The 13,716-nt window shown below is 37.7% G+C and overlaps 2 protein-coding genes across 2 annotated transcripts; both read left to right on the top strand.

Moving 5' to 3' along the window:
- LOC129414804 (uncharacterized) lies at positions 1-6,891 on the top strand. The gene is made up of 3 exons (XM_055168915.2): positions 1-357; positions 471-643; positions 5,759-6,891. Exons 1-3 carry the CDS (start codon positions 120-122, stop codon positions 6,851-6,853), a joined length of 1,506 nt encoding a protein of 501 aa, XP_055024890.2. The 5' UTR covers positions 1-119; the 3' UTR covers positions 6,854-6,891.
- Positions 6,892-8,981: 2,090 nt separating this feature from the next.
- LOC129414805 (uncharacterized) lies at positions 8,982-11,161 on the top strand. Its single transcript, XM_055168916.2, has 4 exons — positions 8,982-9,293; positions 9,768-9,995; positions 10,130-10,225; positions 10,628-11,161. The coding sequence occupies exons 1-4, from the start codon at positions 9,164-9,166 to the stop codon at positions 10,918-10,920; spliced, it is 747 nt and encodes a 248-aa protein (XP_055024891.2). The 5' UTR covers positions 8,982-9,163; the 3' UTR covers positions 10,921-11,161.
- The last annotated feature ends 2,555 nt before the right edge of the window (positions 11,162-13,716 follow it).

Here is a 13,716-nt window from a genome sequence, read left to right as displayed (position 1 = left end):
CACAAAAGAAGAAGAACATCACAACACCGGCCTGAAACGGTTGGCGATGCGGGGTTACAGCTGGCTATATTTCGGTTTTGTAACGATATTGTTTGCTCTGTACAGCTAAAAATATAACGATGAAAGTTTGCTGTGTACTTGGCTGCTATAATCGCATTTATGACCGGCATGGAAACCGAATCTCAAAGGATGTGCGATTTTTCACCTTTCCAACTTGGAAAAAGCACTTTGGAACTCAGGTCTCCGAGATAACAAAACGACGTCGCATGGCATGGGTTGCAGCAGTAAGACGGAAAAACATCACCTTCAACAACGTTTCCCGAAACGCGGTTGTTTGTTCACGGCATTTTCACAAAGGTAAGTTATAAACTAAAACATTTGTTTACAGGGAAAACACATGCAGCTAACTTATAAGCCGAATGCCTAGCATCACAACTATTAATCAAAGATATTCTGACATTTATTTTAAGGGAAACCAGCCTATGAAATGATAGAGTGTGATCCCGACTGGGCACCATCATTACATCTCGGACACACAGAAGTTAAAGCAACGAACTGTGGGCGGTTTGAGCGGAGTCGTAGGAGACAGCGCGCGCTTGCAGGGAAAAACAGAGCACCTAACGTTACTCCACTGGATCAAGCTGTATGTATTGAAAAGATTAAAGCTTTATTACGTTGCATTTCATCTTTTACCATAAAAACTATTTTAAGTTGTGTTTCACTTTATTTTGAGGTAAATGTGTACTTTTTTACAGTATTATTCAAAGAGGTAAAGGTATTTCATTCAGTAGCATTCGGTTATTAAAAACAGAAATATCAAGGTAAATAAAGTAAAATTTAAACTTAATGGAAGTTACATTCAGTGGTACTTTGGTTCACAAAAAGCTTCTGTTCCCCTCGCCGTATGCAAAGTATAGGGTAACGTTAGAGTGCTTACACATGTGCTTTGGACTACAGCAAAACATGTGTCTCTGGCAGAAGGTTGAACTACGTGCTCATAAGGCAGTGTCTGTGAGCGGTCATGGGAGGGAGTAATCAATGTGACATCACATTGATAGGGAATCCCCAACAGCCTGTTTTGTATGACTGTTGTGGTTTAAAGGAGATTAAACAGAAAAGAATATATGGAATTGTATAATAACAGGATATTTCTGCACCCACAATGGCGACTTATTTTATGCTATAAACATGTTTAAAAGTTAATTTTTTAGGTTAGGGGGGCTTTAAATTATTGTATAGTAAGGAAAAAAACAGGTGCAAGTGGAAAAATGTCAGTGTCATGTTTTCTGGTTGTTGATTCTGATAAGATCCTGCACCCATCTGTCCATAAACTGCCGGTGCGCCTTGGGAGATTTATATTTTTTAAACTGTTCAAATGTTAGTGCACTGACACCACACACAAGATATAAAAATACATCTGTAAATGTATTTTAGTGGAAGCTCGCACAGATCAACAGACCAATAGAGATGAAGACCATGCCCACCGGGGGGAAAACCAATACATCCGTCTCCATTGACGTTGTGTTGCGAGGGGCTGCCGCCTTGTCATTTCTGGCTTATAACAAAAAAAACAGAATAATGCCTTAAAGCTGCTGTGTGACGGTATGTGCAGCTGGCAGGCCAAAAAACCCAGAGATGAGATTTTATAAGCTGTCGACCCCAAAAAACAAGTGTTTAAAGACACAAAAGTGGAAACAGGCAACTTTTCATAGTACTACTATTAATAGAACTGCGCCCACTAGGGGGAAACGTAGTCTGCGATCCGCTTTTTTTTCTCCATAAAGGCTGAGTTTTACGGCTCGACAGCTTGTGGGGACGTATTTCTGGGTTTTTTGTCTTGTTGGCTGTACATCTTGTCACAGAGCAGCTTTTAGGCATTATTCAGTTTTTTGTTAAAAGCCAGAAATGACAAGGAGGCGGCCTCTTGCAATACAAAGTCAATGGAGACGGTTGGATTGTTATCCCCCCCAGTGGGTGTGGTTTTCAAATTAGCATAACTGCGCTCTGTCTCTATTGTTGTGTTTTCTTATGGATCAATCTCACTGATAGGGCTGTGACGGTTAGGATTTTTTTTCTTACCACGGTGAAGGATCAACAAATCACGCGGTTATGCTGTTAACCGCACAACAGTAACCCCCCAAAGCCCAAGCGACCCCAAACCAGACCCCCCCCCCGCACCCCCCGGCAAAGCATCGGGGAACAGTATTCTTATTTATTATTAAAAACATGAAATAATATGTATTTCCATAGCTTTTTATATACTTGTTTTGAACGTAATAGGAATTATATAATTTTTTGTCATTGTTTAAAACCCATTTTGTACAATACATATCATAAAATAGCAACCAGAAAAAAACTAGACAGAACATGTCGAGCTTTACATTGTTTCTTGTAAGCAAAACCTTGATTCCAATTTCTTTAGACATTTTTAGAGTGTTTTTCGGGTAACACTCCGTGCATATAACGCACTCCTCCAAACGCAACTGATTGAAGTTGAATCATTTATTGTAGAATAAAATGGGTTACAACCAATGACAAAAACTGTTCCATAATTCATATTAAACTCAAAAGATATCGAAAATAAATACTATTTCATGTTACTATAGTTAATATGTTTCATTAGAATTTTTCAAAGCAGATACGAAACGAAATAGCCTATTGCATCATCGCGTAAATAACTGCGCAAAACTTATAGATACTCCAATCAATGCTTTAAATTTCTGCTGCCCATTTACATAATCAAGAACGTAATAAGAGTTTTTGATCCTGAGCTGGAGAAATTAGTTTAAACCATTAGCGAGTCACGCTGTCAGCGCTCACCTGCCTGACTGCAGTGCTGTCCCTTTGGTACTTCGCTCATCTCGCAAAAGTCTTGGAGATTTCCAACTGTCGTTGCTGGGCTGAAGTTTTATGCTTTACTAAAGGTATGTTTGGTGCTCCCAAGTCCGACAAACGCCACATGATAGTAAATCATCAAAAGATTTGATTTTAGATAGTAGCATTTCCTCGCTACCATAGTCAGACATGTCTACAGCCGATTGCGCTATAGCCTTCATAACGATAGTTGGCATGTTTGCCCATTATAGTTTTAAATAATTATGCTGTTATTATCATCACCAACGCGCATTTCATTCTGCCCGGACACCTTCTTGCACCTGAACAATGTAATGCGCGTGGCTGTGAGATGCACTTGAGATATCATTTAGTTATTCGCGCAGTGAGTGAGTTGGAAGGACCGTTCCATGGCATGCTAGAAATATCAGAGCACCTGGGCGCTTAAATTAATGGCTTCATGTTTAAGAAGGTTGCACCCATGACAGTAGGCTATTTGTGTGTATTTAATTGAACATTTTCTGTAGACAGCAAGTACTGAAACTAAGTGATTAAATAACAATAATCAGACACGCGCACATAATAAACCCCTATATATGTTTAATCCCTCCCCCTTGCGCGGAAAGCTGTTTTTTTCTCTAGAAGCCCTGAACACAGGATGGAAGACAGTAAATTATGATTAACAATGACTTTTGTGTATAGTTCATATCATACAGAATATGACTTCTGTAACTTTCACCAGCAAAATAAATAAATAATGAAAATATAAAAAAGTGCGGTGATGACGATTATGACCTCAGCACCGCGGTAGTCATCTCATTACTGCGGTGATGCGGTGACGCGGTTATCGTCACAGCCCTACTACTCACTGATATAGCATCAATTTTCTAAGTATTGTACCGTTTGATTTTTTTATTTAGCTTTTTTTGTGAGAAGTCATCTTTGTTTAATCTGTTTATTTTAATTGCTGTACAAATCTTATTGCAATTTTTTGACCTCATCGCGAGGATTTCAGATCACCGCAATGATTGCACATCTCTTTAAAAAACACAAGGGGGAGCTGCAGAGCCTGTATAAATGAGACCGTATCAGATGGTGCTCCTTAAATGACAGTGTAACGCAATACATTACAAAGCAATTCAGTATAGTAGAAAAAACTTCTTTAGGATCTGTAAGGAATTGATTTTTTTGCAGCCACTACAGACATGTGGTCCAGTACTAATATGACCTTAGTAGGATTTGCTACTATTTAAGGTCTGTTCTGGTATAGTCAGTTTATTTTAATGACATTTTTATTTTCAGTTATTTTTCAGACACTTTATTGTGTTTATTTCTTATGAAGACTTTTTTAGTTTTTAAAATGTATTCATTGAATAATTACTTTTTAAATATGTACTGTATGTATTAATACTGCCAGTTAAACCTTGCAAAATATTTAATTTAAATAATGTGAAAATTATTTCATGAACAAACAAAAAAATATAATTAAATGTCAAAGCAATAAAACAGACAATTAATCGTCACAATCGCCGCAATTTATTTGTCAATTAATTGTCAGTCAAATTTCATAACCGTGACAGCCCTACATACAATATTGCAAAACCTTCTCAAAATGTGATGCACAATAATATTGTTTCCCGGACTTTGTAACATGTAGAAAAATTAAAGTGGGTTAGAACAATATTGCTTCAAACATAAGCTCAAAAGTTAAGTTTTTACACTTGATTTTAATCAGTTATTAAAGGCGGAGTCCACGATGTTTGAAAAACGCTTTGGAAAATTAGACGGGCCGACTACCAAAACACACTTATAGCCAATCAAATCAAATCAAATGCCGGGTTGTGTTGTGTATGTGTGATGCGGGTCTATCAACAGAAGGTCCAGATTCTATTGGGGTAGGGGCGTGTTTGTTTAGGTGATTTCAAATATCAACATTGGCTTTCAAACATCATGGACTCCGCCTTTAATACGTGGATTAAATAAACGATTTGAGGAAATCTTGAATCTCAAATCTCTAGGTGGCTGGACAACTCTTGTCCACCTTATGTTCAGTAAAACACCATAGACTATATTAGAATAAAGCTCTCCTTGCTAAGGAGATAAATATCCTAAAATTTATCCAACAGCTTTACGAGCAGGTAGCAATAACTTTAATGATTAGTGACTCCAAATGATGATCATAAACTATACAACAACATCATGTATGATACAAAACAGATTTTATTGACTAACCAAACATAATACCCACAACACACACGTGCACATATACCGTTTAGCATTGGAGGAAGGTCAAGGTTAAAGTAAAGAGTAAAAGATGTATGAACAGGTATGGCAGTATTTGTAACTCTGCAGATTAAAATCTAAAACGAAACGAAAAGCAGTTTGGGGTAGTTTTTACAACTCTGGTGCTTAGTTTACTTGTTGGTTGAGGGTCTTGTGGGTATATTTATAAAATATTACTACTGTATTTTCCAGACTGTAAGTGATAATTTTTTCATAGTTTGGCTGGTCTTGCGACTTATAGTCAGGTGGGTCTTCAGCTGCGAGAGTCTGCTATATGCTGCTCCTGTATTTATGTAATTCAATGGATTCAGTGATGTGGAATGGCTTCTGAAGGTTTGTGAACTTGATTTGGCTTAAGTTATGGTGTTAATTTAGCCTATCCAGCCTCCCAGGTATTTTCTGTATGCTTATTGTGTATTGGGTAAATAACTGTTAATGTTACTTTATGGACACCTATTCAACCTGCAGTTCTGTGCTATTGTTTAGTTGAATAACGTGCCTTTCCAGATTAAATGTCTGTTCTTGGGCTTAAATTTTGTGTGAATGAATGCAACTTATACTCCGGACCAACTTATAGTCGGTAGTTATTTTGTGTCTGATCTGGTTTGAACGCCTTACTGACATGTTAACATTTTGTTAACAGGTATACAATGAGGAAACTAAGAAGGTGATGCAGCAGGACGTAGAGAAGGAGCAATCACGACAAGATGACATTGCACAAAATCCTGATAACCACCGTACACAAGAATGTGATCTCTGCAAGTGCAGCCAAGATGAAATTAACCGTCTACTAGAAGAAAACAGGCAGCTGAAGCATAAACTTGATAAATCCAAAATAACTGAGGAGTTTTTTAAGTATGATGATGTTAAAGTAAAATATTACACTGGACTTCCAAGCTATGACATTTTTCAGGTTGTTTTGTCCGATGTAACAAAGTTTTTGCCTGGAAAGTTTAAAAGAAAGTTGACATGTTTTCAGATGCTCCTTCTTACATTCATGCGTCTGAGATTGGATCTGCCCATCCCGCACATCGCTCATCTTTTCAATGTGGAACGATCAACTGTTACTACTGCATTTAAGCAAACGGTGAGTGTTTTGTACTCCCGCTTGTCTCCAGTTGTGCACTGGCCTGACAGAGAGAGTCTGCAAGTCAGTATGCCGCATCAGTTCGTGGAGATATTTGGAAATCGTTTTGCTGCCATTGTGGACTGCTTTGAAGTTTCTATAGAAAGACCATCAAATCTTCAAGCAAGGGCACAAACGTCATCAAACTTCATCAGAGATGGTCTCACACTGAAGTACCTCATATGCATTACTCCACAAGGAGTCATTTCTTTCATCTCTAAGGGGTTTGGTGGGCGCACTAGTGACCAACAAATAACCGAGAACTGTGGTTTTCTAGATAAACTACTGCCAGGAGACATAGTGTTAGCAGATAAAGGGTTTGACATTAAAGAGAGTGTGGGATTTATGTGTGCTGAAGTGAAAATACCAGCATTTACAAAGGGGCAACATCAGCTGGAAGTAAAGGATGTGGAGGACATGACAAGCATTGCACATCTCAGGTTTCACATGGAGAGAGTCATCGGTGTTGTTCGCAACAAATACAAAATCCTTTCTTCAACTATTCCTATCAATATGGTGCTGCCATGTGAGGCTGAGGATGTAACATTTTTAGACAAAATAGTTACAGTTTGCTGTGCTCTGACAAACATGTGTCCAAGTGTTGTACAATGATTACTGGAAACATTAAACATACTCTGCTGACCTGTGAATTTGTGTTCAGTTTTTACAATAATTAATAAAGTGTTTATAATTAAAAGATTTCTAAAATGGTCATCTGAAATGCTTTTAGATCCCGTGCTTCTACGTTTGTCAAACAACGTTTTATATATCATTTGAATATAGTACGGTTTGAAATGACATCATTCATTTTTTTAAACAATGATTTATTGAGCAAATATGTACATTTTTACTAATTAAAAACAAATACATGTTAATCATTAAAATACAATTTAACGCACAAAAAAAATCAAATAATAACAGCTTTGGTCACAAGGTTACAGTTGTAATCAGTAGATGTAAATAACTTCGAACTTATGCCTCAGGTGTAATGTTTTGTAACACTGTTATGTATTAATGAGGAAAATAACTTTTAGGGGTGGTTTTCTGGGCAGGAATGAAACTAGTCCTAGACTAAAATAGATGTAAGGGCTGTCCAAACTGAAAACAACTTGGACTGACATATCTTAAAATACATCAGTGCCCTTTGTTTTGCCTCAACATGTATACATGTAATGTTTTTAGTAAGGCGTGTTTGTTAAAACTAGTTATATTTCCTAATTAAACTAAGGCCTTGTCCTGGCTTAAACTAATCCCTGTCCAGGATACCACTGCTAAGTTTACATTCAAAAAATGAAAACTCAGACTTTATGCCATTCCCAATGTACATTACTTTCTTTAATACATTTTAAGGTAAAAGAGGACTTAAAGCAACACCAAAGAGTTTTTTTTTTACCTTAAAATAACGCTTCCAAAACAGTTTCAGTCGTTCATCCACTCGAAACAGGGTGAACAGCACTTTCACATTCGCTTTGCAGCCCTCTATCGGACAAAACCACACTAAAAAAGTTTCCAACCATCGGGTCGGAGTCCTGTAGTTCCAGTGAAAACTACAAAAACTTGCTTTACGGCAGACCTACAATCCAATCAGAGCCAGCTATCCCTAAGTATTTATGACAGTGGGTAATGGACAATTACGCTTCTAACCTGTAGGGGGAGCAAAGAGCAAAAACTCTTTGGTGTTGCTTTAACAGTGAAGAAGATTTTTTTTTTTAGCAGACTGCACAGTATCTTTGAGGTCTTCAGAGTAGTGTGGTATCCTGTTAAGTATAGCAGCAGATTGGCCACCTGCTTTATGAACATCTGCACATGTGTTCAATTTAACTGTGCAAGTGATGGTGTAGCTATCCTCCTGCCACAAGTCATACTGGCAGTCTCAGCATTCAGAACTAAAGACATTTTAGTGAGATCTTGTTTATGTCCAATATGCAGGCTTGTCTGCGAGACTCCTTATGTCCCTGCACCAGCCAGTCGCTTCCACTTTATAAGAGGGCAACACCAATCAAGCATGTATGGAGGACTGAGGTAAATTCACTGGTGGACTTGAAAATAGAAGCCTTTACCATGTGATGGGAGTGCATGACCTGCTGAACTTATTTATCACGAATAAAAACATGAAAATAACCGAGATTAAACACTAAAAATATGACTCTTCAAAACAGATTTACGAGCTGATAAAATGTGTTGATTATTAAAAATTATATGTTTAAAGATACATTTTCATGCCTCAAGCTTTGAAAGTTTGAAAGTAAAATGCTGTGTTCACACCAGCCGCGGATGAGGCGTTTAACGCTAGTGATGGGCGATTTCGAAGCACGCTTCATGAGGCTTCGAAACATTTACTAATCTTTTGTTTCGAATCATTGGTTCGGAGCTTGTTTCAAATTGACCAAAGTTGTGATTTTAGCAAACGAGGCTTCATTACGTAATAACCGTTTCAAAACGTTTCGAAAATCCGACGATTCAATCCCGCTCCCCTATCTCCACTGAGTCCACCCAACACTATCCTGTCTACACGCCATACTGTCTAAATAAAAGCCTGAAAAGCCTGTTTTTAGAACAATCTTGCTTTTACTTTGTAAAAAGTGTAAAATGTTTGGACAGATCTGTTTTTTTTACACTATTTTGACCAGCAGGTGTCGCCAGCGTGTATGGTGTTTCGAACGCTTTGAAAAACTGAATCAGTTTAGCAATTAGTTCAATTGATTCGAAGCTTCGAAAAGCTTCGTTTCTTCCATCACTATTTAGCGCGGCACGCGCGGATAGTAGGCTATCGTGCTTTTGTGCATTTTGCGTTTCACGCGAATTTGCGTCTGACGCACGATACGTAAAATTTGAACTTTGGCGGATTTTCGCGCAGCGTTAACCAATCAGGAGCCTGCTTGCTGCTGTGGCGGCAGCCCCGCCCGGAGTCACTCATTCAACATGGAGGAACGCTTAATATTGTCCGTGTGCAGTCATCCGGAGCTATACGATACAATTTCGTATTTCTACAGAGACAGGAATAAAAAGGACCTCGCTTGGAAGAGTATCAGTGAGGAGATTGGGCAACCTGGTATGTTGTTTTAATACACATTTCACTTTTGAGTCACGTGACTTTACACGTTTATCGACCCGCGGCCTTCCCGCAGTTTTTGAAATTATTTCCCCCTATACTAAGGTGACCAGATGGCCCTTTTTTCCATAAACCCACAACAATAAAAACATGAAAACATTAAAAAGGGTTTGTCCCCGACTGTAAATTCATAGATAACAACCAATTAGATTCCAAGGATATTTTAACCATAGAACTAGGACATGCTCCTACGAAAATTAGCCATGGTTTTACTACAGTTAAAACCCAAAACCCATAGTTATACCATGGTTACTTCAGTAAAACCATGGTTTTGCTGATAGCAATCAATACACCAAAAAAACATGGTTACTACTTTTACCACAAAACAACAAAAGAAAGGGGACTTGTCATTTAAAAAATATGGTCACCTTACCCTATACAGCTACTTTGCGCTAACAAGATGTATTTATTCAGAGGATGTGTGCCGTAAAAAATGGAAAAGTCTCAGGGACACGTACCTGAAGGAGATGGAGAAGAGGAGTGGGTCAGCAGCAGGGTCAGTGAAGAATTGGAGGTACTCACAGATCCTGGGATTCCTCGACCCCTTCGTCACCCCACAGAAAACCACCAGTAACATGGGAGGGGTTGAGGCCCAGAACGTAGAGTACAACCACCCCAGGGACCAGAGGGATACAGAAACAGGTGAGTTTTCCAATTAAGCCAGCTTACAAGGCATACAGTATGTGCTGTCATTGTTTACAGATGCAGAGTATAATGTAGTCTCTATGAGTATTGTTACCAACGTGTTGTATTAACTCTTAATATTGTCTTGACAGAGTCAACAGATATCGACGAGGCGGATCCAAGATCCCCTGTCGCTTCTCCTGTCTCCCCATTCCCTGGTCCTTCACCCCTTGCTGCCGCACCCACAGGTGTGTGAAAACAATACTGCAAACAATATTTTAACATTCAGAAAACATCAGTACAGGATCTTCTCATAGCTTTAACATTCACATAAAGTCAAAACAATTAGTCCCTTTACTAATATTCATTGTGTTTCTAAATGCAGACTCAATTCTATTGCATACATAGTTTTTAAGTACTGCTCATTTGCATGTTTATGTTCCTGATGTTTATATGTCTGAAGTATAACTTTAAATATGTAAAACAGGTTAAAGCAAGTTCAAAACAATTTCACACTTGTTTATAAGCACTGGATATGTCTCTCACACAGGCACATATATTATTCTCCCATTAACTAGACAATTTTGTTGTTTCATTTATTATCTTTCTGTCTTCTCATTGCACTGTGCGTTGTATTTTTCATTTAACAGGACATAAGAGGAGGAGAGCCACCCGGAGGCCCCGTGATGGTCCTTCGGAGGTGGAGCAGACGCTGATAGAGCTCCTGAGGCGTCCTCCAGCCCCACCACCACCACCACTACTACCACCACCACCAACACCAGTGTCTGCTGACGAACACTTCCTCCTCAGCCTTCTGCCTTTTCTGCAGAGCATGCCGCCTCATAGAAAGGAACTAATCAAATTTCAAATGTATAAATTGGCAATGGAGAACAGCACCATTGTGCTTAATTTGGAACATTTGGACCCCCACACCCCACAGTAGGCTTTTTTAATAGAAATGAGGCAGCAGGCTCTGCATGAAACGCAGAATGCCCTCCTTCCTCTTCTCCTTCATTTTGTTCCCTGAGACTGTTCCACCTTTCAAGCGAGGTCCTTTTTGTTTCTGTCTCTGTATGTAAATAGTTTGTAAATATTTCATTTTTATTGTAGGTGATCATTGTAGTTATTTTAAGTTTATATACAATTATTTTATGGTTGGCCTGAATAAATACATTTTAAATATGACTAAATGCCTGGTGTTGTTGTAATGCACAACAAAGCAAGTGTTTTATCACATACAAATTTGATTTCAACATATATAACACATTCAGTATTGAATGCTATTTATTCCATATCTACATCTTGATTAAATGAAACATTATTATAATGTAAAGACACAACCATTCATTATAGGCATTGAATAACTTTACATCTGAGGCATTTAAAGACTCCATTTAATTATTTCTAAAGAAACACGAAAATGCCTAAAAGGCTCCATTACAATGTACCGGTATTTTACTTTATGGCTCAGTAGAAGCAGTTTTTGTAAAAATAGAGGGTATGCACTGGCGTCACTTTTCCACGTGACCACGCTGGAACTCGCCCTATTGAGAGGCAAACGTTCAACAAAATGGCTGGTTTTCATAACGTCTGCTGCAAAAATGTCAGTAAAACTGACTATTATCAGCTTAAATTGAATTTAGTTGGACTTGATAGCAGAGGTGGACAATACTAAGTTACATTAGTTACATGTTCAAAGCGTCTGGGTGTTTGTATTGGGAAATTTTCACTTCACTACATTCTACAGCATATAATCATACAGTGTATTCTTTAATATTGCATTTTAAAATGTATTTAATACCGAATTACATAAAAATTGTGTACTTTTATTTGAGTAAAAGAATCTTAATGTACTTAAATATTAAATTTCAACAAAAACTTGTGAAACGTAATAGAGTAAAAATTATGATAATATGCTTTGGAATGTGTTTTCCAAAGAAAAACACTGATAAAATACAAATACTTGAAAAATACTTTAAGTAGAAAGTAAAACTTTTATTTTCTTATTTGCAATTTATAGTCGTGTGCAAGGTCTACGCCGTAGGTTATCCGTAGCCTGTGCGTGGCTCTGCAGAATTTTAACAGTGTGTCCTTTCTACGCATGTGTGTTTGCACATTGACGTGGATGAGGACGGCGATGTATATCTGAAAACCGACACGTAGCCTACGCCATCACAGTTACGCCGTAGGATATACGCACAACTATGAGCCCTTGAGATGGTAAAGCTGCCCATTCTTCTTGGCAAAAAGCCTCCAGTTCCTGTACATTTTTGGACTGTCTTCCATGAACTGCACCTTTAAGATCTCCCCAGAGTGGCTCAATGATATTGAGGTTAGGAGAACCTTCACTTTATTCTGCTGTAGCCAATGAAAGGTCAACTTGGCCTTGTGTTTTTGATCATTGTCATGTTGGAATGTCTAAGTATGTCCTATGCATAGCTTCCAGGCTGATGAGTGCAAATTCCTCCAGTAATTTTTGATGATATACTGCATTTATCTTGCCATCAATTTTGACCTAATTTCCTGTGCCTTTGTAGCTCACACATCCCCAAAACAGCAGCGAACCACCTCTGTGTTTCACAGTAGGAATGGTGTACCTGTCATCATAGGTTGACTCCTCTGCAAATGTAGTGTTTACGGTTGTGTCAAGTTCAGTTTTGGTCTTATCACTCAAAATGACTTCATGCCAAAAGGTTTGAGGCTTGTCTCTGTGCTGTTTGGCATATTGAAAGGGGAATATTTGGTGGCATTTGCGTAATAATGGCTTTCTTCTGGCGACTCGACCCTGCAGCACATTTCCCTTCACGCGCCTGCTTACTTGAATTGGCATTCTCAATTCCTTGAATATCTTTTTATATCCCTTTCCCATGACTCAGAATCCAGAAACGTCAGTGCAGCACTGGATGAAAGATGCAAGAGTCTATCAGGATTCCAACTAATTTTACTCAAATTAATCAATTTATTCATAGAAAAAAATCATACACTATAACTGTGTATATTGTCACTATTAACTCTTAAATAAAACTTTGTTCCAATACTTCTCATAATTTCAGTTATGTTTAAAATGCACGAAAATATGAAAATATCTACATCCTCACCATTACCATACAAATAGGGCTTAGTAATACAATGTTATTTTTGCTTCAAGTACACTACTGTTAAGTTTACTTGAATGCTTATGTTTTAAATCATAAAGACCTTTCTGTTTGGCTAATAAAATTAACATTAACCTATTAGTAATATTAATATGTTGTTGGAGGTGACTAGAACAATTTATGTAATTTATGTTATTTATGTTATTAACAAGTCTTTATCTGTACAGAGTAAAACTATACAATAACAACCAGAAATCATCATCAACCTTTTTCTGTTTTTTGCTTCAGATTTTGTTTCCCAAAATGTTTTGCTTGATGCTGTTATTTTAGTTTTATTCTGTAAAGACAAAGACTTGTAAATGTTAAATGTTCATTTAACTTTGAACAAAATGTTGCCAGTAGCCTAAAGAATATAAATTTAAATCTACGGTAAATTACCGGCAACCCAGCTGCAATTGCAATTTTTTTACAGTGATTGTGAGCCATTTTTACAATTATCAAATCATCTGCTAGATTATCTGCTAGATAATTTACCTATCCATCATGAAAATGTGTAGAAAACAAAGTAGGAAGACTTTAAAAAGGCAACACATTTTTGGCAAACCATACATGCTGCCTTTTAGTGATGTAGTAGTTTGCAGTCC

The sequence above is a fragment of the Misgurnus anguillicaudatus genome, chromosome 5 (genome assembly GCF_027580225.2).
Source record: "Misgurnus anguillicaudatus chromosome 5, ASM2758022v2, whole genome shotgun sequence".
Taxonomy (NCBI): domain Eukaryota; kingdom Metazoa; phylum Chordata; class Actinopteri; order Cypriniformes; family Cobitidae; genus Misgurnus; species Misgurnus anguillicaudatus.
This window is presented reverse-complemented; position numbering and strand designations above follow the sequence as displayed.